The following is a 25,008-nucleotide window of genomic DNA, read 5'->3' as shown; positions in this document are numbered from 1 at the left end:
TTCATTTCTGAACCACTTATTATTTACCTTGGTCAAATATATGTAATCCTCAACCCACGTATAACTTTTTCTTAGACATATTATTGCCTGAGGCCTTCTTCTCAGGCAGGGCATTGTCCAAGGCTCTGTACCCACAACAAGCTCCACCAATTTGACTCACCAAACCATCTCTAACCACATCAGGACCAATTACCTTACCTGTTTTCCTGACCCAGAACACCAGAACACCAACTGCACTTACAATGTCGTTGATAAGTTTGAGGATAGTTTACTCCTATTGGAACTAATTATGTAATGATTGTCAGTGAGTTCTTAAAACATTTTTATTCCTGCTGACTTACAAGTTGTAAACATTATTTTAATTTATCGCAAAATAACACAAAAATGATGCAAATTGATGCATTGAATTTTTTTCAGAAAAGCCGATGCATATTCAGTATACTGATGTTTCCCCCGCTGTGGAGGTTTGCAGAGTATGGTGCACAATAGGTAAAATGCAGCCACAGTATGAGAATATGCACACTAGAGAGCAGTCTGTTCCCTCTTTCTGCAGTCGTTGTGATCCTCCATCTTCCTCTCACTTTCCCCATCTTACACAACATACTGTTCATGTCAAAGGACCCAGGAAACACAACATCTGTCAGTGCACTAATTTACACAATGAACACCAGAGGAAGAAGGATATATATACACCTCAAAATGGCCTTGTATTCAACAAACATTTTACATCACATGAAAACACAGTGAAGAATATTGTATGTGCAAATCTTCCTTTAAGCTGCTGGATAATTTCTTCAATGATTTGGATACAATTTGAAATTGTAATTTGATTTAAGTATGTATGGTTTTGATGATTGTTGCCTTTAGTGTGCTTGATTCAGTGAGAAGGATGCATCACTCATCTGTGAAAGCCAAAGAGGGAGAGGCAATGAGAGACATACAGTAGCTTTAGATCTTTGACACTCTGCTTGCTTTACTTGGATGGTGCACAAATAGTGATGTAATAATATGGAAATATGCTAGCCGATTGAAATGTGACAGATCATTTGAATCTATTCTCAGGTAAGCAATGGGAAGGGGGAAATAAACTACACCGAAAGCGAGCCAACACAGTGAATGATAAAACAACAAGTATGAGAGTTAAAACAGAACATATCTAAAATTCAGACTATGAATTTTACATTGGAGATGAGATGCAGATATCCCTCTGCCCCGTTTTCCCTGTTTTTTTGGTTCGACACACTGCAGAGACATGGCTCTCCAGTCCACAAGCGCAAAGACTGCGTCTATTGTCATTAATCCTTTCTGACAGGCTTCTCACGTACAAATGAGTTTACTGTGAATAGCAATTCATTTATTTAAACATTTGTTGTAGTTTACAAAAGAAATAGATTATCTTGTATCATTTTTTTTCCACACTTGCACTTCTTCTTTTAACATATTTTACACATACTTTTATTTGTACATTTTTAATCCAACTTAAACATTTTTTTTTATATTTTAAATGCTTGTCAAATATTGTGTTTACCATAATACAAATGGGTTTTTTTCTTTTCATTTTTTCTTGTTTTGTGTTACCCCAGTTTCTTTTTAAACAATAATTAAATGTCCTGAAGTAGAAAGACACATTAAAGCTCAAATATCCACCCATGAAAGAAAAGCATCAGTGCCCACAATGTATTCCTCTCTGTGTTTCTGTAGAACATCAACAGGTCCAAGAGTCATGAGGCCATTATGCCCTGTGGCCTCAAATCAGCAGTAGATAGCAGTAGCAGTAAATCCACCGCAAAATAGTCAGCCGCATAAAGCACACTCCTTCCACATCACAGTGAGACGCTGTGTAAAAAGTGTCCAAAAAGATCCCTTTAATTCCTTCTGTCCCGCAATATTCCCCTCCCCACTGTATCCAAAAAGGGATTTACTGTATATCCAGATGAACCACAGGTAAAGACGTACTCACAAAGCAGGGTCACACTTCACATTCCCGAGAAGGTTGCTGTTGGCAAGTGCAAGAGCCATATTCATTGATGATTACCAGAGCTCCCTCAATGTGGTTAGGTTTATAGTCAACATAGTACTCCGGTGTAGAAATTGCAGCCATCTGCTGCATGCTTTGCTTTTGCTTCTGCTTACGACGCTGACTGCTGAAGCACTGCCTCAGTTGTCTTATTCCGGCTGGAAAGCATTTCCATGCCACATACAGCATGAGCACAATGATGAGAAAGGAAAAGATGAGTGCCATGGTGCCAGTCACCACCTTGTGGATCTGCATGTTGCTCTCCAGGTCATCATGGCCCACTGTGACAGTGAAAGAACTGGTGACCACCTCACTACCCTCACCCTCATAAGGGTTGGAAGTAAATGGGCCCAGGAAAAGAGGACCACCCTGGGCCAGATCCCTTGTAGAGCCGTACAGGCCTGCTGTAGTTACCTCCGTTGGGGGATCCTCACATAGCTGGAAAGCATAGACAGCATCCAACACATCCTCCCCCTGTGCGGTGTCAGGGCTTGAACACAGCAGGGAATTGTCACGCTGGCCTCGGAAGGCACTCAGCCAAGAGGCCAAGGCACACACGTTGCGACTGCACTCCCAGTCATTCCCTGCCAGGGTAATGCTGTCCAGAGATGACCACGAATCCAGGATGCGCTGGTCCACAGAGGTCAACCGATTGGAGTCCAGCATCAACACCTTGAGGTTGGGTGCACTCTCAAAAACATGTGGCTCCATGTACTCGATTTCATTGGCTGACAGGTCAATCTTCTCTAAAAAATGCCATATCCAGTCCAGTGTATTGACGACAACAGTGGCACGATTGTTGTGCATGTACAGAGTACGTAAAGAGATGAGGCGAGGGAAGTGGGCTAGGTTGACTTTAACCAGCTCATTGTGCTCAAGATGCAACTCAGTCAACTTGAAGAGGCCAGCGAAGGAGTTTCTTGCCAGGCTCTGCAGTTGGTTGTATCCCAAGTCCAGAAACTGCATGCTCCGACAGTCTTGGAAAATCCGCACTGGCACAAATTTGAGAGCATTGTAACGCAAATGCAGATTGGTGAGCTTTCTAAGGCTGTGGAACAGATCAGGCTCTAGTGCCTGCAGCCTGTTGTATGAGAGGTCCAGGATACGCAGGTTTGGGAGGGGCCTAAAGGTACCATTTGGCAGAATTTCAATCCGGTTGCTGCTGAGGTCTAACTCCTTGACCCGTCTTAGCCTGTCAAATGCACCCTCCTCTACAATGTCAATGTTGTTGTGATCTAGGTAGAGCCAGGTGAGCTGTGACAGACCAACCATTTGGCCTTCACGCAGCTCGGTCAAGTTGTTCTCTCTCATGGACAGGCCCATGGCGCTGCTCAGATTGCGGGGAATGTCTGTGAGGTTGAGCCCCTCGCAGTACAGCAGCTTGCTGTCGCAGCGGCACAGCCTTGGACAAACCCCCTCTACCAAGGGAACCGTTCTGAGAAAAATTCCCAATAAACACAGTATCAACCCAGGGGGCTTCTTCAGTGGCCACTTTAAGTACAGTCCAATTAGAAGGAAATCCATTAGCATAAATATCCAGGGATGTCTCTGAGAAAATGTCCATTGAACCACTCTGGATATTGTGTTTGCTCCTATCACATCATATTTATCAAATCACATTTAATCAATTTAATAATCTGTTTCGTTCCGTTGTTGTATTTTAGCTGTAAACAGTGATATTATATTTCTTCTACTTTGTCAACCAAGAAAATCCGTGTCAAAAATGCAAAAGATAAAGGACAAGTCTCTTTGCTTATGTTAGATATCAAGCAGTGGGTGGAGAGTAGAGGAGATGAAAAAAAAATGTGTCCTCATTGATCGATCTTATTTGAAAAGATTCCTACTCACCCCTATCCAAAAGCTGACAATCTCCATTCAGCGACTCGCTTTGTGCCCCAACACTAATTATGTGCGAATCTAAAAAAGACCCCACTGTGGTACAAAATCTCCCCCCCCCCCTCCCTTCTCTCTTTTCAGTGGACACCAGATCCTTGGCAGGCTTACAATGTCTTAGTTCTCCTCAAGTGAAAGAGCCAGAAAGAGAAGGAATCCAAGTAGCTTTCAGCTAGATGGTAGGAAGTGCAAGTTCCCCTGTCTGCATGCATGAGCTCTGTCTCTTCTGCTCCTCCGCAGTCCTCTGCTGCAATGATCAGAGGGATGAAGAGACAACCAGTGGAAGAAAAAAAAGACCAAGGAAAAATATTTTTAAATATCTCTCTTGCTCTTTTCTCCTCCCCTTCCTGCTTAAGTTTCAGCAGATCTGTCAACACATATTACCGTCCATCTCTGGAAGCAATCACTGACTCGTAAGGTTTAAATCCATTCAAGCGGGTAATCATGCTTTCAGTGACGGATGCAGGAAAAAAAAAACAACAGGATTTAAAGAGGTGAACCCTGTCCACTGTTGTCTTGTGTAACAGTATTCCTTGTCATCTCAGTGGCTCATCTCGGTTAAGAAGCCGCTTGCATCCCTCGTGGCTTGCAGTTTTTTGTTCACTCTCCGGGTATTTTCTCAGCCAGCCGAATGAGGCTGCTGAAGGCTGGTGCTGGTAGGCAGGCTGGGGCGGTAAATGTGGGAAGCAAAGGAGCGCGCAATCCCTTGCAGCAGAGCAGTACACTGACAGCGCATGCAGAAGCACCTTCTGTTCACTGAGTGTCGTAAGCCACTCACAATTCAGAGTGCTCGCTCTCTCTCTCACTCTCTAGCTCTCTTTGCCTTGATCGCTCACTCACTTTTTCATGCTGCTCCCCTCCTCTTCCTCTCTCTCTCTCTTCTCTCTCTCTCTCCCCTCTTCCCTCCTCGCTTTTCTCTTGCTGTGTTTTTCTCTGTGCCTGAGACATTTACATATTCAGAATGGGCTGGGCTTAAACCAGGAGCTTTAATGAACCCCCCCACCCCCTCTCTCTTCCTTTTTCTCTCTCTCTCTCTCTCTCTCTCTCTCTCTCCCTCTCTCTCTCTCTCTCTCTCTCTCTCTCTCTCTCTCTCTCTCTCTCTCTCTCTCTCTCTCTCTCTCTCTCTCTCTCTCTCTTCTTCACTGACTGTAATGAATTGGGCCATATAATGTCTGCTTCCTTTGACGTTGCTGTGAGAAAGCAGTTTTCCGGTTTCAGAGTTGCAAAATAACATTCATCCAATGAACAAAGGGGTTTCCTATATTAGTACCATTTTCATGTATATTAACAATCATATAAGTCCACATGAAGAATAAGAAGAAATAATATAATTAACATTCACCATATTTTTCGTCATGATCACAACTATATGCTCAAAATACACAATAGTATTTCATTTCAGTAATGATGGTACACTTTAAATGTACTCATCATTTTATGTCTTGTGCTTTCAAATATGACTTTGTGTTATGAATCAATCTCTGTCTATTGATATTCATTGTTTAGCCGTGCCAACTTTAAAGGCTAGAATATAGTGAATCAAGACCGGAGTATGACATTCTTCATTTGATCAAACTGTCCCGTAGCCAGGCATTATATGTCATTGTCAATTATGGCTACGCTATCCGTTCTGAATACAGATGTAATTGCTTGCCACATAATATTAGCATTAAGCTATAACATAAATATTCTTCTCTAAAGGTCCGCTCTGGACTTGCTTTGCATTACTCTGGAATCCCTCCTAGCCTTGTCATTGTTCTCCCATTAATTTCCAAAGACAATGAGCTGTGACAGTGCCTTACATTCCTCACATCAGCCAAGTTTCTAACCATCTGATCTGTCTTTCCTCTCTGAGGTCATTGCATTTTACTGACGGATGTCATTACTTTTAATACCATAACTTTTAATATCAAGCCTCCTTGTTCATTATTGGGTGTATTAATTAAAAAAGAGAGAAAAAACACCTCTGCTTTAATTATGCTCCCTTTCCAATCCAGGCTCTGTAACGTGTTTAGAGCCAAATGTATATTGAAACAAGAAAAATATTTTAATAGCAATTGCTTTTCTTTTGCAAAGAGGTTACATCTGGTTGTTTTTCTTACTTTCCTACTTGACTGAAATAAGAGTTGACTTGGAGTTACTGCTGCTAGGAAACCTCATCTAGTTCTATTAAGTAGATTTAATAGTAATAACAATACATTTTATTTATAAAGCACTTTATGAGATACTCAAAGACGCATTACACAGCAGGTTACATAAAAGATGCACCATTCCCATTACATTGAGCTAAACTAAGTAAAGGCAAAAGCCCAGGTGGTTTGTGTCATCTTTGCACAGATGTTTACATGTTGCGGTGTCTGTCTGTCTGTTCTGCTTTGGCATCAATTACTGTAATGTTGTTGTGTCGGAGCTTGTAATATGGCATCAGCGTTCACTGTAGAATAGCTGGATAATTGAGATGGGACTTTCCACAAGTTCTACTTTATTATATCTTATCTAGTAACTACTCTTCAGTCATATGTGAATGTAAGAGTAAAATATAACAATCCGGACAGTAAGCCTCAGAAATTAGACGGCATTTCATCAAACAAAAAATGATTCCCACCCAGTGGTATAAGCTATTACTGCAACAACACCTCAGGGTTTTCTGACTGTTACACTACCAATATTTTAAGCTGTTTATCTAACTGAGCTTTGCTGAAAAAAAGAATAAATCAGAGGCTAAGATTTGGTGTAGATTGTTGTTGTTTTCTAATCACTGAATACATGTGCACATATCTTATTGGATTACATAAGCAAGTATTGCAGAGCGGGTACACACATGTATCCGCAAATCTGTTTTTAAGGCAAAATAGATTTTCTGGCTGCATCTAGTTGGACATGGGATAGCTTGAAAATCATGTGGGAGTTTGTCTCTCTATTTGATTACAATAATTATACCAAGTAACCACAATTACCTAACAGCCCTGTACTTTGTTCTGATCCCATTAATGCATCCGCTACTAGGGATTTCACAATGCTCACAAAGAAGTTCTTCAACATTTATGTTCAAGTTCAAAACATTTTTTTATTTAGTAAGCAGATGTTACCTGAAACTGCACTATCTCCAGATCTGATCCATTTTTTTTATTCCACCATGATCATTGTTGTACTTTGTGAAGGTCTGACATTGACAAAGATATATTGAGCAGCAAAAGAAAAGAAAGAAAGACTGTCCTTCGCATGATTTGGACATCTTAAAGTTGGAATCATCTCTGCTTTGCCTTTGCTATTGTACCTCTTAAGCTGTAATGGATGACTACACCATCAGCTAATGACTTGGTGCACCATAATGACTTGACACAGCGAACAGGAGATGAGGGTATCCAGACCATCAGTTTTAAGACTTTAAGAGCTTTGTCTCTCCGCTTTGGAGTTAAGGTCAGCACAAGTGAGTGAAAGTGTGTGTATGTGTGGCTGTAGCACACTCGGTGAACATGAACACGGTCATATAAACAGATACAGACATATGACAAATTGATGACTGATATGGATTTTATTTTAATTTATGAATAACCTTTGAGTAACCTTCATTTTTTTTTCTTCTGTTACCATAAATCATCCGCTTCCAGTTTAGGGTTTAAGTTGGAATAAACTCATCATTTTTTCATATCAAACAATAAATCAAGATGTCAGAAAAATCATCCATGATCTTTGTCCCATTCAGCAGGTAGTTGTGTCTTTGTTTGTGAAATGGAAGGAAGTGCTGAGTGGCTGATTACTGTGCAGCCAGCAGTTAGCATCTAATAATGATTTTGAGCTTAAAGTTTATTTTGATGGATTTGAGAGGTGCATCGTTTCCTGACTCATCCTGACTGAATAGTTTTTTGTATTTATTTATTTAAGAGCATTTCATGTGTTATATTCTGATGTTTTGTGTCGATTGACAATAAGGAAAGCATGAATATTTTAATCTGTGCGTTGTGATGCGGATAATAATTATATTTTTGAATCAGCCAGTGGTGCGTCACTGCTGGCTATTTTGCCCTAAGTGGGTGATCAATCCTAAAACAAGAACATTTCAATTAAGTTCAGTTGAATCACCATCGCTAGTGGCTAGTGCAATGACGAGAACATGATCCCTCACTGGTCTCCCATCTGACCACTGCTTTAGCTCAGGAAAGATACCTAACGCCTTGCTCATTAGTCTAAAGTTCAGTTTGTGACAATGTTGGCTTGGACTTGCTATTTAGCCTTTTGAGTATTATGTTGTTGTGTGTAAAATCGAACATGCACAATCGGAATGGATTTCCAAACTATAAAGCATGATTAAAATGTCTTTAGCTAATGATGTGGTCTTTTTTTTTTGTTGATAGTCTCGTATGGTTTTTGTGATAAAATGGTTAGAGGTTGTGGTTTATTGTCAGCAGCCTGAATTGATTTGAGGGATCAAATAAGACTCAAAATGATCAGCATCTATGATTACAGGCCCATTATTTAAATCACTTATTGAATCAGAGGACGCCTGACTGTGTGAGCCCAACAAAACAAGGCGGATGATGACTAATTGGCCCGCTACAGAGATAATGTTGATGGGCAGCTGGGCAAAGATTGTGCTGGGGGTCGGTGCAGACACTTGCGCCATAGAGTGGCTGTCAGTGGTGTGGTGAGGAAACGGGAAGAGATGATTCTGCATCTGCAATTGAGTGCGACCTCCAGCAGATGAAGGTTTCTCTCGTTTAAAAGGGTCACAAGTGGACAGAGAGTTAACGCTGAGTTTATTCGTTTCAGTTTTAATGCTTATTTTCTATCTTCTTTGGTACTTTATATGACTTAATCCCATTATATAATCAGCAACTGAGGATGAACCAGGGAACGGAGGGAATGTACTCAAAGATAAATTGAGATTGCCGTGGGCATTTCTAGTTTATTATCATCATAGTATTATCTCGGATATATATCAGCTAAATCAAATGTGTGAAGACAGAAACACAGTGAAGGTTTGTGTTATTATACATTCTGGGAAAACTACACAATATACAAAAAAGATCTCCATCTTCCTTTGACTTTAAAGGAGTTTATACTAACTGCAACTGCGGTAAACCAAAGAGGAAAAACATACCATCATAATGTTCACTGGAGCGTGCGACAGGGGGAAGGAACATGGCTCTCACTATGGGGTACAACTCCTTGAAGCATGTTTTATGCGATACAAAGTTTGCTTCGGTAAGCACCGTCAACTGCTCAAACAGAAAAATCAATATAGCGTATCCTCATGATTTGCCCATGTTTGAGGCTTTGGCGGTGTGTGAAAGTTTGGGTTGATGTATGGATAGAGGATTTATAGAGCAACATGGATAGCAGGCGCTGATATTTATTTTCCATGAGGATATGTATATATATATATATATATATATATATATATATAATTTATATATCAAAAGAGAAAAAAAGAATTAAGAATCCGTCTGAAAAGGCCAACATGGGTAAAGTAAAGAGAGCGTGTATCATCGCTGGTTGGAGATAAAGTGTGTGTACCAATAAATCTGGGGGTGGCTTTTGGAAGCAGCATGATCTTAAATCGCCTTTAGTTTTATGTTTCTCTCCCACCACAAAAATAACACTGCACTGTGTAAGTTGGGCAGCCATCATAAAACACTTTTCAACTTTCTTTATTGAGCACAAGCTGGCCACAACATGTTCAAAACTTTAACTAAATGTTTGTTCTGTTTTTCTAACCACCTGCAATTTATTTCACGCCATGTTTCAAATCTGAGACAGCTTGAGCTCTTCACCTTCTTCCATGCTATGTTTTCTCGGACAGCAAAGCTTTCACTGATAAAAGGCATTGCCTCTTCGAAAATAATTCCAATAAACATTGGTGACCGGGCTTTGCAAAGAAACCAACAATCGCAGTAGCTTTGACTTGTCCTCTGCTTTCTGTATTTTAAGTGTCTGACATTTTCTAACCCACACAGGCATTTTAGGATACGCACATTTGTCCAATGTTTTCTTAAAACCCACATATGACTTGATAACTCTTCTTTACACGACCCGATAATATTCAGTAATAATCAAGATTCTGTAGGCCGGGCCCCGTTTCGGTGTGCGTGTATCCCCTGAAACCTTTGGCTCTTGTTTAAGCATCTTAGTTCAAGGTTTGATGAATTGCTTGAGCTTTCAGCAATGCTCCCTTCCATACCCCTGATGTACTAAGCTCCTTGGTGGCCTCCCTGTTGCCTTGAAAATGTTGTCCTTCTTTTAATTGACTTTGTGTTTTGCCCACAGAACTGCTCTTGACTCTTTCATGTGTCGCACTGTTCTCTGTGAACTCTACGCACCATAGTCTTCAAACATTCCAGGTGGACGGCTGCATCTGAGATGCTGAAGCCCCATTGTAATGTTAGGTTAAAGAGTAACTTTGCCTCTAAGCCCTTTCTGCCCTGAGCTACAGCAAGTGTCTTTGCTAATTGAAGGACGGCTCATTGCGAGGACTGGCATGTGTTCCTAATCGAGTCTTTACTGAGTATAAATCTGGATATGTGCAGAAAATATCTCAGCTTAACTCAAAGGGAGTGAAAGACAGGAAAAGTGATGGCGGTAGAAAAGGGCAAAGATAGGAAATGTATAAGCAAGCATGTAGTTGCAAACAACAGATAAGTACTGCAGAAATTAAAGCCAGATAACAGACTGACAGGATCAGTAAATATCTATATAGACAAATGAGTGGGCCGAGTCAAATACTCTACTTGTTAGTCATTGCACATTGTCAAGTTGACAAAGACATATGCAGAAAATGTGCAAAAGATACACTTATACGTAGTGTACATGAGGATAAAGAAGATGCATCAATAATCGTGACATTGCTGAACTGATTGAGTTTGAGTAACTTATGCATGTTGTTTTTTTATTACTGATTATAATATTTAGCAAGTAGAAAGAAAAAGGTCTGTCACATTTGGTTAATATGTAGGAAAGAAAGGTTGAAAGGAAAGGTAGATAGATAGACGAGAGCTTGGCCTGCGCCCTGGCAATACAACATCTGCATTAATGCTGATGCAACAGACCAAGTTTTTGATCTCCTTCTCCATCATATCATCCCTGGTAAAACAAGAAGCGTGCGTGCGTGCGTGCGTGCGTGCGGGCGTGCGTGCGTGCGTGCATGCCTGAAAGAGATAATTAATAGGGGTCTAAATCGCTTCCAGCTATGTCCGAAGCGAGGTGTTCCCTATTGAGAGAGAGTCAGTGATTGTGCTACATTACAACACACAGCAGGCACACACTCTGTGTGAGACATGCTTTTATACTATAATTCTTCACCCGCCACCACAGCTGGTAGCTACCTGCCACAGCCAGTTTCTCTCCCAGATCTGGTGGGTTGGTGTGTGGGGGGGCTTTCTATATACAGTATTAAATTAAATTACGTGTTTTAACATTTTTTTCTTAGTGTGTTTCTTCATGCATTGGTGTTCTGGCTCTAATGTTTTTGGCTTCAGAGACTACATCAAACCGCGCCTGTGACTCGGCTCTGTCTGCCAAAGGAACTTTGTTCTGCTGTCAGATGACGCAGAAATCCCACTGAGAGCCCATTTTCAAAACCCAGCTCTCTGGAGCAGCATGCCCCCACTTTTGATAGCCCTGACTACCCTGGCCTATTGCCTCATCCAGAGCCAAACAAGCCTCCACATCCTTCATGTGTCCACTAGCCTCTCTCATGTTGGGATGAAGCAGAGTAAAATACAGCGAACAGAGGATTCTCTGATGCAAAAGGCTGAAACACTTGTAAATGTGAACGGAATATTACTTTATCCATAGTGTTGCTACTGCAAGGTAAAAACCCTGGCCTAGAACAGCATATAACTCAATTAGAGAGCAGTAGTACAAAGGACAGATGAAACTTGTAATACAAGAAAGGGTCTTGTGTTTGACATTTGAAGCATTAAGGCCTACGTCTTGAATATTGAATTGAAATGAGTTGAATTGTGTTACACACAAATGCAACTATATTTGCTAGCAATGCACAAGTAGTTACTTGTACTAGAAACTTTGTTTTTTTGGTTTCCTTCAAGCAAGGTTCGATTGGGCACGCCATTTAGTGCGCAAGTCTACATCACTCTTTCAATCAGCCATAAATAGCACATAACAATATCCTTCTGATTTTCATCACCTGCTGATAAATGTCATCGTCATTGCTCTTTTTGTAAAATAAATAAATATTCAGATATCACCATGCAGAACATATCCAATCATTTCCAATCAGCAGTGAAATCTGTTTATATCAACAGTTTTGTAATGTTTAAAAAAAAAAAAAAATGATGTGACCTCTGATGCCACTGAAGGTCATTACGTACACTGCGGGGGCGACCCAGGTCTCCTAAATATGGCCTTTGATGTTTTGCATCATCATCATTTCACACTTCAGACTGACCTACACAAACAAACACACAACATATATATCACTGCAAATGTGTACAACATGACAGCTTATTGCTTTTACTAAATATTTTAAGTTGTATCGTGTAATATTACTTAATATATCATACTTATTCCTGAGCATCTTTTAATTACGAGAAGATTATCTAAAGTATGACCTCGTAATTATCTCAAAACTATTATGTAATAAAACGTTGCGGAATTATTTTTGACATTTGATAAAACAGGCCCATGATGACTTCGCCTTTTTTTCACTTGCTTCTCTTTACTCCTTGTAAAAGTTATGAAGCAGTGAAGATGAAATGATCATTATCATCAGGCTTTTTTTTTTTTAAATGTTTGAACCTGGTCATTTAAAAAGCAATCTGCAAACTACCAGTTCCAGATCCTAATCACCTGCAGCATTTTTGACCAATCGATAAATATTTAAAATGGAAATATATTGGATTGTTAGAGATTATGATGGATTTCTGATATTAATGAGATAGAAATCTAATATTGAATAATCATGAGATATTTATTTCCCAAATGTAATGCACTTCCATAGTCTCTTTCAGTCCTAAGCCTGGCTTTCTCCTTTCCACAATAACATGTCAGATTATGTACGATGCCCCTAGCACCAAGAAAGCAGCCACCATGATATCATGATGCTCCATCATAGGCCTTTTTCATGGAAGACATTTTGACATTTCACAGCAGGAAAAGTACAGGTGGAAGTAATACATGTAAGGTCCTGGTACTGTGCACTGCATGCTGGCTCACTGTTATTATTTACTGGGACACTTGAGTAGAAGAGAGTAACACCTGTGCTCAGAAAGAATGTCTGCACTAAAAAGCTCTTTTTTGACATGTGTTTGAATTTGAATTTATAGCAGTTAATCATGGCAAACATACAATCTCATCAGCGACGTTACATATTAGCAAAAGTAGCATTTGGCATAAAGAAAAGATAAGCAATTTAGACTGGAATATTTCCTCAGCTTTTTATCATTAAAAGTTTGTAAAAAGGGACGAGAGGGTGTGAAGATGTTTAGAAAATGTCATTACAACATTTCATTTTAATTCACTGCTTTACCAATTAGACTCTCAGCATGTCAAACATCACCAGCTAATTCTCACGTCGCCTTGACTTTAACCTCTTGTATGGAAAGTGTAAATGAATTCCGACATATATATATATAATATATATGAGAAACTACTGAATGCCTCCTCCTCTCTTCATACAGAACATTTGATAAACATCCTCAGACATTTTTCTTCCAAAGGCCTGAGGTGTAGGGTACTCTTTTGTACCAGTAAGGTGTTATTCCTCCCCTCTCGTCAAACTACCAAAGGAGTGTAAACACAGAACCATGTGCCCCGAGCGCGGTGTATGCCCGACGAGGAGTCTGAGTTGTTTCAGAGTAAAATACGCTTGTGTTGAAGGAATATGTCACCTGGTGTAACAGTATGGCTCTTTTTATGTGTTTTGGGTGACAGTGGAGTTCGAGGGCACAGAGGCATATGCTATATCAGGCTCTGGCTACACAGAAAGTATTTTGTAGGATACATTAATAGCTGGTGCTGGTCTCTTGAGGGGAATTGTTGATAATAATGAAAAAGATCAAATAATACATCTTTATCCTTTAGTGCCAGGCTTTGCTTTGCCACATGCAGCATAGGAAGCATGCTGGGTCACATTGGCAGGAGTCTCTCTTTAAGTGGAATTCAGTAGTGAGGTTAACTTCTATAGCACTTGATAAAATAACACTGACACCATTTTAGTGGTTAAACACTGTAATCTGGCACTCAAGGATGTGAAAGTGCTTGTGTGTGTGGCTGGGTGCACATGCGTGTCCATATGCCTGCATAAAGTAACGTGCGGGCATATATCATTTCTTGCCATTTCTTTTTACTACATTCCCAGCATAGCTTAAACATTTACACCCCCATATGAAGGTGAAATCATTCATGAACCTTTGAGCGTAAGTGAAATTAATGCTAAGTGGAACCCACAAGAAAATGTAAAGCTGTGTTACGCTCCAGCTAATTGTTGCCTGTGGGCTTCATCCCAGTCCAGGTAGCATCTAATGTAATAGTCCCACAGATCAATTTGCCATGTCTACACACAGTAACACGGTCGATGTCAAGTTTTAGAGCTTTTGAATTATGTATTGCTAACGTTATTTTGTCTGTTTCAAATGTAGAACACATCTAGAACTATCTGGCACACCTAGAAACCAGTACAAAAGAGGGATGTCCTTTGTGTTTACAGGAGGAAATCACCACAACACCTCTTTTATAATGACTGAATGGGGTTGTTAAACTTGTACTTTATTAATCCCAATGGGGTCCTTAGGCTCGTGTCTTGGTCAAAGGCAATGAAAGGATAAATCCTGTTTTCTAACATGCATGGCTCTTAGTGTGTGAGGAAACTAGGCTAACTGTACGAAACCGACGTGAATAAAGTCGTGACCCCAGCCACTGTGCCACAGTTCAAAGGAGTTTAGGGTATGTTTAGATCACAGATCATAGTATTAAAAATGAAAACACGATGTCCAGGATTAAAGGTCATGTGGAAGTACTCGGTGTTTAAATGATGCAGATTGTTTTACTGGCAATTTGAAATTGGGCTTTGGAATTTACATCCCATAGCAATGCCTTTAAGGTATTTCCAAATGGTGGATTTTAATCGGATCAACTTTAAATCGTCACACATGTACACAGCACAGCACACACGGTGAAAATGTAGTTCAGTTATTATATATAGTGCGCCCGGGGAGCAGTGCGGGGGTCTGCTCCACACTGCTCAAGGGCACCTGGGCATGAGGCGAACTGGCACCTCTCCAGGTACCAATCCGCACTCTGTACTTAGTCTCTTTCCTAAGCCAAGTCCCTACAGACTGAGTTGCTGCCGGCCCCCAGTGGCTAGTGTATCATAGTTGTTGGCAGCTGGTGTTTGTTTTCATATGGAGCAAATGACACCACTGCTGTTTTAGGATACGCTTGACTGTAGATTTATGACTAAACATTTACACTGTACTAATGTACAACCTGGGACAAACTAAAAAAGGATGGACTAATGTAACTATTAGAATTGCAAGTAACAGGGGAAATCATCAGGGGAAGTTAAACAACTATATTTCAAATGAATCTATTGGTGCATAAAATGTTCTAAAACCATCACATGAAACTGACCACCTATATATTCTATACTCTATATTTGCTGAAGTTAGAGCCAAAATAAGTCATAGTAACAAATCAACCATAGTTTCATATCATAGCATACTGTACGGAAAATTGACCACAGATACAATGTGCAGATAACTAGCTATCAATAAGTACGGCAGATCCACACCATGTAATGGGACATGATGACGCATCCCCAAGGCCTTAGGCAGTAGAAGTAAAAAAAAACATTATTATCACATCATAAGGCCACTGGATTCAAAACTGCACCCTTGATTAAAACGCAGAGTACAGTCTCTGGCAGCAGACAATGGCAGCTAAATCCTCTGACAAGAGAAAAAATCCTCAGCCTCACTTCCTCTCTGCCGTCTTTGTGCTCGTGTGTGCCTAAGTGTGTATTTTGCTCAGTGTCTGACTGCTTGGAAATGTTTGTGCATGATTTACTGTCTCCACCTCAGTTATTTCAAACCTAGAAATCTAGAGCCCAATCAAAATCACCCTTTGTTTACAAAGTCATGAACATGTTGACAAAGTGCAAAACCCGAACACTGTGGGTCGTGTTTTCAGACATTTATATGTAGCAAAAGAGCCTTTGACTCAAAGGAATGGTTGTAATATGCAGCTACTGTATGTTGTGTTGCTGGACTGCATAAAATACCAAAACCATCACTGAACATCTTTAATAATATTTATTGACTGATATCAATGTTCCTATATGGCTATATAGACACATTTTACATGTTCAGCCGCGCAACTAGCCAGCCATTGTGTAGCATGGTGTTTAATGTGGACTGCATGTGTTAGGGGTTGCAAGGTTTCTACTAACCTGAGTGACAAAGCACTGGCTACATTATCTGTTAGCATCACTCTATTTAAGTTGCTAAAAACAGGCACTAGCAATCGACATTATTCATCATGGCGTTATTCTATCGGCTACTGTCTGATTTAGCTGCCCACCTTCACCAGAGCCTTGTCTACCAGATGGGCCATGCATAATTAAGATGATAACCCTCAGCAGAGACCTGACCCTGTCACAGCAATGTAAATAAGGCTGGCCTGGCCTGTGGGCACACTTCACTCTCTTTGAGATCCCCATAAGATCCTGCTATGCTGCTCCCGGTCTTACCTAAGTATTATTACCAGAGCATACGTTGTATTACAAGGGCCAAGGTTTTCCAAAGATTTCCCAGATTTTTCACAAAAGGTTATATATAAGCACCAAACATGTCCTTTGGCTCTATTGTATTATGTCATTATTTATTATGGATATTAAAGGTTTTCATGGAACTAAACATTTACATTTGATATTAAAAAATATGTATTTATTTTTTATTTGTTATCAGTTGCATTATTTCAAATAGTTCTCCTTTTTGTTTGGAGAACTGTGACACTCATTTCAAATATTGTTATACAGGAGATGCAGTGATGTGAACACCTTAATAATGCAATACAAAACAACACTTCAAATTGACACTTATGACCATAGAAACAAAAATAAATGAACAATGTAAAGGCCTCCAGGAAGGTATTACAGGCCTATTGTTGATGATTGCATATAGTTGTCATCTAATTGTGTACACCCGTTGCAAATGCGTTGCACTTGGATAACAGTGTGCATTTATTGCACTCTGCATATGTTGTGTCATATACTATAGGTCTTGAAATATATTATTTAACAATCGAACAACAATTGAATTCTGCATTAACAAACATGATTCAAATAAGGAGATGCATGCGTTCTCTATGGAAGCAGCTAACATAGAGCAGAACTGATGATGGATCTCAGTAACCATGGCACATCCTTTGCTATGTCCTCTTTGTCACGGTAGCGTATGCACATTTTGCAGCACCAGGTCTCCCTTTGAATAGGCCAAGAGTTGCCAAACACGCACACATTAGGGTATGTGGTATGTAAATAAAACACTGGTGCAGCATGTCCTTGTTTCCACAGCTGAATCAATTTATCATTCTGTGATCAAATCAGTGCTCATTTAGATGCTGTGCGACAGTTTAATAAATCAGACGTAGAGAGATTCATATGTCTCTCCTAGTGCTTGAATCTGTTCGGTTTCCAAGACGGCTTGATAAATGACAGCCAATATTTTCAAGGGTGATGTCTACATGTCATTTCCTGAAAATACTGGTGTGACTCCAACTGTAGTGAGCATTGTAGGAATATATTTTATAACTCAGCTTAAGGAAGAGAATAGATGTCCTTTGAAAAGACATCAATCAACAAACACCCACCATGACAGTAAGTCCTATCCCCTAATCCATTCTCACGCAGTGCACTTACATCATGTCTAGATATTGTGTGGCTTTACTGTTCCTTATTCCTCGTAACTAATAGCAGCAACAGCTCTGTTAGTGGCTTGTGCTGCTGCGTGGCTGGACTGATAAAGCCCACATGAAAAGATAGTGGGAGACATAATCATTTGACCAGTTCAGCCAGCTCTAGCAGTCTTTGAAGTTGCTGCATCCTGGTTCATTACAGCAAGGGAACAAACTGTCGTCTAGCGTCTATAGTACAGTATATCCGTGTTTGTTTGTGTACCCAGCAGCTGTCTCTACGGTGGGCTCAGCCACAATAGTCTGTAGGTATGTTATCGTTATCATTAACATGTTTCTATTTGATTCAATGCTAGCTACGTTTTGCTGTCAGACTTAAGGGCATTTTCCCAAACCAGCCTAATCCCTGATTAGGTCTACCTACACACAGCAACCCACCCAGAAGAGCAGCTTGAGTCATCATTATCCCGGTTTACAAAAACATGCATATCATTCTTTCGCTCTCCCTGACAACCACCACCTTCACATTAATAGCAAAGAGCTGCCAACTCTGGAGAATTTGTTTTCTGGTCACATGTTTTGTATAATTTCAGTCTTTTTTTCTTGCGTGTGCCTGTGCAGCGATTGATATAAAACCCCTATGTGTCAGTTTTCTAGATACCTGCTTCCCCCCCGCCCCCCCACACGACCACATTACATCTCCTGTTTTGAGAAGCAGCGTGTGAAAGATGGAATGGTAACAAAATGCTTAAGCGTCTGAAAAACTTGTTTGCTCGTCAGTCAGGTTTCTGGAGCTACCTCGCTGACCTGTAATACTGTGCTCTACACAGTATAGTTAAGAGGTCACATAGAGAGGGGTGGTTTTGACAGTTATGTGCGATGAGTGGAAAGAGACCATCAGGCAAGCAGAGATTGAGTCTGAGGCAAGTGTGAAGGTGGATAATGTCTAGACACAACAAGTCTGTCTGTTCCCTTGTTTCTCTGCCTCCGCACATTTCTATCATTTACATTTCTTGCTTCAAGTCACTCATAATGTTTGTTTCTATGTATGACCTCATAATGACATTTGACCAAAATGTACCGTTGACACATTTTGATTTAAGTGTATATAAAAGGATAAATAAAAAATTCTAAAAATACAGAAGTGATCACGTAATTGCCCAAATCTGACTCATGTTATTCTGCTGTATGCTGCATGAATCCTTGTGCAGGTTTTTTAGTAGGTTTTTGTGATACACATTCCCTATTCATAGATTCAGAATTCTGTTATGCTGTCATAGAGCATAACATCTGAGATAGATCTGTATTGACATGACATCCACAGTTAATAACTAGAGACCATCTTGCGATGGGATCACACCATCCGCAACCCAAAATCAGGCCAGTGGAGTACTTCCGGCGCCCTTGCTCAGACCACGCCCATCTTCGAACTCGGCCTTCATTCTGATCTCAAATGCACACCTATCAGGTTTCGCGACTGCCTCTTGCACGGCTGTGACACTATTGTGGTAACAAAATCGTGACAGACAGACATATAACAGCTGGCAGATTACTCAAGTGGTAATTCCGCTACAGTAGGTATCTACAGACACACACAGACTCACAAGGTGAAAACAATACCAGCGTTAACAACACTATTTGTGACACATAGGATATGGATGTGACATCATGAGGATATACATCGTTGAGGGGGTCTGGCATGAAGATCCATTTGATTGAAAAGTACTTAAGAATTTGACCCTCACTGTCAACACTAATGTGTATGTTGTGTCTATAGCTCCCGCATGGAAACCCCATAATTGGTAACATGTCATTGTTTGGTCTGACCCACTACAGAGCGGTGGAGAATGATGTAATGCAGGAAAGTGAAAATGATGATGAAATGGGATTATGTCTCCTGGTATTAAGAACAGGTCCTTGAATTGGATTGACCTACAGTAGTTCCTGTTACAGGTGTTCTAGCCCATCTGTTGCATTTGACTTGTATTAAAGCTTCGCTCTTTTCAAAAAAACAACACCAAGTACCCACAGACGGCCACGTCATGTTTGTGTATGCATCTGTAGGCAAGTGTGTGCGTGTGTGTGTGTGTCATAAATGGATTTCTTTCAGCTCTGCGGTGAAACAAAAGTACATCAATGATACTCAAACCTTTTTCTCACCCCATTGACTCGCTTTTTTTCTCTTCACCACAGTTCTGCTCTCACAGATATCACACCACTCTCTTATTTTCTCACCCTCTCTAACCTATTCTCAGCCTCTCCCTCCCTCGCTTCTCTTCTCTCCTGCTGCCCTTCCTTCAGTCCCTCCCTCGCAAACTACTTGCTATTCAGTTCAGGGAGGCTGCAGGCAGCATTGCTCTAGCTCCCATACTGCTGCTGCAGGACTAGACTTTTTATCCCCTGCTCTCTCTCTCTCTCTTTCCGTCTGATAACCAGACATTTCCCCTCACTCCTTATTCTCCTCAAACTATGCACCTTACAGCCCGACACACTTGATATTTAACCCTTCCCCTTCTCTTCATACTTCTATTCTTAAACCCCTGCATTGTTGCGTGACGTCCGATTGCAGGTAACTACGTACATTGGTGTCTTTCGGCAGTACATGAATTATGTAAGGATCAGTAAATCAATCAAACCTCAATTTATTTTCCTTTGAGGCATTTCACGTTGTATATTCAGGGCTGACATTTCCAAACCATTTAAAGTCGTATTATTAATTGAATCTCAGTATTAAATGTGTGGCAGGAAAGTGTCTTTTCAAATAGTTATATGGAGTAGAGTTCAGTATCTAACACGTTGGGTACATCTTCCAGGGATGCCTCGAGTATTGTGGATGTCAGAGCCCTCAAACATCCTTGTTATATTCAAGTTCCCTCTCCAAATTGTGGTCTGTGTTAGCTCAGTCTTAGACATATACCTTTATTTTTCAGGCTGTTTTGGGATATCTTTCTCCTACTGTAATACAGGAATATGGAGGTTGGTAGTTTACAGCCTCCTGATGCCATTGTACTGACTCTGACTAGAGAGATGGATAATAAAGTCTTTATGGTGTCTGTAACCTCTCTCTATGTGAAAAGGCTGTACAAGGTCTGAATTTTCTAAAACTAGCTTCTGTCTGCGAATTCAAAAAACGGGCAGGTTATGGCAGATTACTAAACTTTACATTCATCGTTACTACTCGTCATTTAATGTTTAATCCCCAAAACCCATGTGTTTATATTATTCCAATTGAAAAAGAAGAAATTGTATAGTTCTTAAATACACTCTGATTATGTCTGGCAATCAAAGGGCACAGTGAGAAAACAGACGTGCAACTAGATGTCCTTTGCTCCACATCTGTCTTTGGTTCTGTTTACTTTTTGTCAGTTCCTGCCACTGCCTCCGTCACTGCTGCAGTTTCTGTTTCGTGCTTCCTCTCTCTGCCCTCGCTGTTTCTCTTCATTTATGTCCAGTTAGATTTTGTTTCTGCACTTATCACTGTTATATTAAAAGCTATCTTGTTCAGTTTGCATGAAGCCATCAGTAAATATCTAAAGGGGGGGGGGGGGGGTTGAGATCATTGAGTAATTCAGATGTGCTGCAACCTCCAGGCCAAAGTCTGATTATAACGTTATGCTAACATATGCAGAATAGACGGTGCGTTCCCACGTTCATCTGGTCTGAAATGCGAACCATTGCGATGTTTCCAGTTTGATTCTGGCCTGGGACCTTTGCCGCATGTCATCACCATTGCTCTCACCATATCTCCGGTCAACCAGCACTGTCATCTCAGATAAATGAAGAAATGCCCCAAAAACATTATTTGAAAAAAAAAAGTATCTTGCTTTAGCTTTAGTTTTTCCCAAACACTATACTGTATGTACATATCAGTTTATTCATTTCTCCTAATCTCAGATTCAGACTCAGGAGTCTGTTGTCGTGTTGTATTAATTTTCCCATTAACCATATATCCATGCACATAAGGTGTCCTTCACTCTGTGTTCGGCCAATTCTGAACAAACTGTTCATTTCGTACTTACGAGGTGCTTGATGATAAGCCAGATGCTTCCTCTCATCCACAGCCTGCTTGACCACAGATGCTAATAGCCAGTGACAGGCCCTCAGTCTAAACATGAGCCAGTGTAATGAGAGGAGTAAGCAAACGGCAGCAGCCATTAAACATAAGAGAGCTTGTGCCAGGAGGCACTCCGGCTCCTCCTCAGGCAGCGCCATTCTCAGCTGCATTAAGTCTAACTTACAGGAGACTGCCAGGCTCAAACAGCATCGTTAGAGATACTATGGGCAGCCATGTAAGAGGAAAAGAGACATGAATCCCTCGTATGAGCAGCACAGATCGGGGGTTGGGAGTTTACTGGCTGTCCTAAGGCTACACACAGGAGCGCTGGATACTCATTCTTTCTCATACTGCAGAATTTTAATAGGTGTGCGCATGTGTGTGTGTGTGTGTGTGTGTGTGTGTGTGTGTGTGTGTGTGTGTGTGTGTGTGTGTGTGTGTGTGTGTGCGTGCGTGCGTGCGCTGCTATCAACAAAGGAGTCAACGCTTTTAAATAACATTTCTAATAAATTATGAAATAATCATTTAATATTTATGGTCATATTGTATATGGTCAGTTAGGAGATTATTGATCTGATGATACATTGTTTGCTTATTAATAACATGATGAAAATAAACTATTTCATTATTAATCAATGATTTAACAACTGTGTAATCCATATGTTTTGTTGTAACGGTTAAGAGCACAAACCAATGATTTGTGTGCGTGTTTCTATTTTGGTCATATGACATAAGCTGGATAAGCATTCAGTGTGCCCTCCTAAAAATGATAACTGATGTGTACAATTTGTGAAACATAAAGGATAATGAGTTTCATGTGGTGCACCAGGAGGACCAAAGACATGGATTGAAAGCCACTGCCTTAGGTCATTATCACTTTCATTAAACCTCATTAAGAAAAAAGTCTGGTGTTCAGACCTATATGCATGCCTTTGAAGACATTACATAAACAGTATGCGACTCATCTGTTAATCAATTCCTACAAAAAAGCTTTTTTCAACACGACTTAAGAGACTAACTTTTCATCCCTTTATTGTTTCACTGTAAACAGCAGCATGAAAAAAACAACTTGTTTTCCACAGTTACAAAAATAGCTGAAGCACGTAAAGCCCTGGGAGGCAAGATGTAAAATGAATGTGTCCGGTCAATGTCATCCAGAATCTTATGTACAGTGCAATGCTGCTCACCAATCTGCAGTTCCCTTTTCAGTATAGCACAAATAAAAGGTCAAACGCTGTCCTTACCCCTGCTACTTTCTTGCCTGATCAGTTTTGTGAGGTGAGGGTGCAAAAACAAGTGCAGATCATCTTTTTTTTTTACATGATACACCTTTATTCAACGTTAACAGTAAAGCTGAGTAGAATAGTTGTATGTCATTGTCCGTGATTGGTTGGAGCCCAAATTATACCGGACCTAGATTTTTTTTAAATACAAACAGAGTTGATAGTGGCTCAGTTTGCATGTCTACATGGGTTTCCTCCTGATGTTTTCTCCCCCATTGAGTCAAAAAGTAAATTGTAGACTCTGCATTGCCTGTATATGTGAGTGTGACCGGTTGTCTGTCCTAATGTGTTAGCGCTGTGATAAACTGGCGATCGGTTGAGAGCAGGCTGGCTGTATGCCCAATGTGAGCTGGGATATGCTCCATCCATCCCCTCACTACCCTGCACAGGATAAGCGGGTGTATATATAATGGATGGATGGAAAACAAAATGACAAATAATCTTTCCATATTTAATCCCTTTTAGAACAATATTAATCTAACTAACCTGTTTCAATGTGCACTGCACGTAAATGATATTTCGGTGCTTATTTGCTTCAGCATTACATTGTGCCTGTACTGTATATTCATTAGCTTCCCAGTGGGTTATAAAGGCTATAATGAGATTATGATATGGCATCTATTTCTGTACTATGTAGCTCTGCTATCTCATTTACAAACAAACAAAACAACTGTTCTAATCTGCACCACTCATCTGGAAGTATTTTTTCCAGCTGCAGGCATTGTAACATGTTTTCTTTTTCAGTATTCTGTAATCAAACAAGCTGATAGCCACCGCTGCACCTCTTTAAGTTCCACTTAATGAGAACAAGTCAAATTGGCCCATCTATGGCACTACAGCTGAGGGAGCACAACTTATCTTAATGAGGATCTAGCAACCCATTATCCGCTGGTAACCCGACCAACATGTTACCACTATTATCAACCCCCCACTCCTGGGCTTGCACATACACAAACACTTTCTCACCCTCTCGTTATCAGCTTGCCTTCCCCTTTAAGCCCGCTGCAGACAGTGTAACCACATTGGACAGTAATTGTACCTCTCGCTCCTGCTAATTGAATTGACAAGGAGCCGGAATTGATGTCATTTAACACATTGATCTTGGGAGACAATAAGACAGAATGCCTCATGCCCCCCCACCCCCTTTTCCTCCCCCACCGGTCTTCTATTTTCTTCCCTCTGATTCATCTGCCCATTCCTTTGATTTGCCATGTTATTGCCTATGAATTACCAGATTTATTCCTCACTTCTTTCACCGTCCTTTGGTTTCGGGGGGGGTTTTCTTGCTATTGTCATTTTTTTATTGCATTAGTTTCAAGGGAGATAAAGAGACGTGGTGATACATGAAAAATAATTTTGTTCAAATAATGAATGAATGCACTTGGATTTTCTTTTTAATGCATCAGAAAGATATTGATTGCCTGCATTTTCATGAAGTGTGTTCTTACGGTTATTGCCTGCAAAATAACATGTATTCACATAATATTCACAACTACAATAAAAAATAAAGATAGACAGCAGTCTGTATTAAGAAATGTAAGAAGCACAAGGTAAAATATCGTTTCCCAGCACTACAAAAAAGAATTCAGCTACAAATACATGTAATACATCTCTTTATTTAGTGTCATTGAAGCAATACTTGAATTTGGGCCCTAGCTCTTACATTACATTTCAAATTGAAATGAAAAACACGATCTTCTGCGCATTATTCAGCTTGCACAGACACTACTGCATGTCTTATTCCACCATAATAGCGTCAAAAATGCAGTAAAAAAGATTCCGCTGCAGTGCGCAACTGAATTACACAACTTACTTTGGGAGGGCCTGAGAGAGGAAACACACTGAAGGCCCTCAACCCGTTCCATCAGTATGCACCTTCCACCAGTCCTCTC

At 40.3% G+C, this 25,008-nt stretch overlaps 2 protein-coding genes across 3 annotated transcripts in view; one reads left to right on the top strand and one right to left on the bottom strand.

Annotated features, from left to right (window-relative positions):
* Positions 1–25,008, top strand: part of ctnna2 (catenin (cadherin-associated protein), alpha 2) — a 279,750-nt gene that overhangs the window by 170,567 nt on the left and 84,175 nt on the right. The gene's annotated exons all lie outside the window — the stretch shown is intronic.
* lrrtm1 (leucine rich repeat transmembrane neuronal 1) lies at positions 954–4,756 on the bottom strand. Of its 2 annotated transcripts, XM_029429404.1 has the most exons (2): positions 3,866–3,934; positions 954–3,452 (listed from the first exon to the last, which is right to left on the bottom strand). In XM_029429404.1, exon 2 carries the CDS (start codon positions 3,338–3,340, stop codon positions 1,970–1,972), a length of 1,371 nt encoding a protein of 456 aa, XP_029285264.1. In that variant the 5' UTR covers positions 3,341–3,452; positions 3,866–3,934; the 3' UTR covers positions 954–1,969. The 2 variants fall into 2 exon arrangements, with proteins under 2 accessions (XP_029285264.1, XP_029285253.1); XM_029429393.1 differs by having other exon boundaries at positions 954–4,756.

The sequence above is a fragment of the Cottoperca gobio genome, chromosome 1 (genome assembly GCF_900634415.1).
Source record: "Cottoperca gobio chromosome 1, fCotGob3.1, whole genome shotgun sequence".
NCBI classification, from domain to species: Eukaryota; Metazoa; Chordata; class Actinopteri; order Perciformes; family Bovichtidae; genus Cottoperca; species Cottoperca gobio.
This window is presented reverse-complemented; position numbering and strand designations above follow the sequence as displayed.

Coding starts and splice junctions, on each gene's coding strand:
- lrrtm1 (XM_029429393.1), bottom strand. CDS start 3,547: ATGCTAATGGATTTCCTTCTAATTGGACTGTACTTAAAGTGGCCACTG.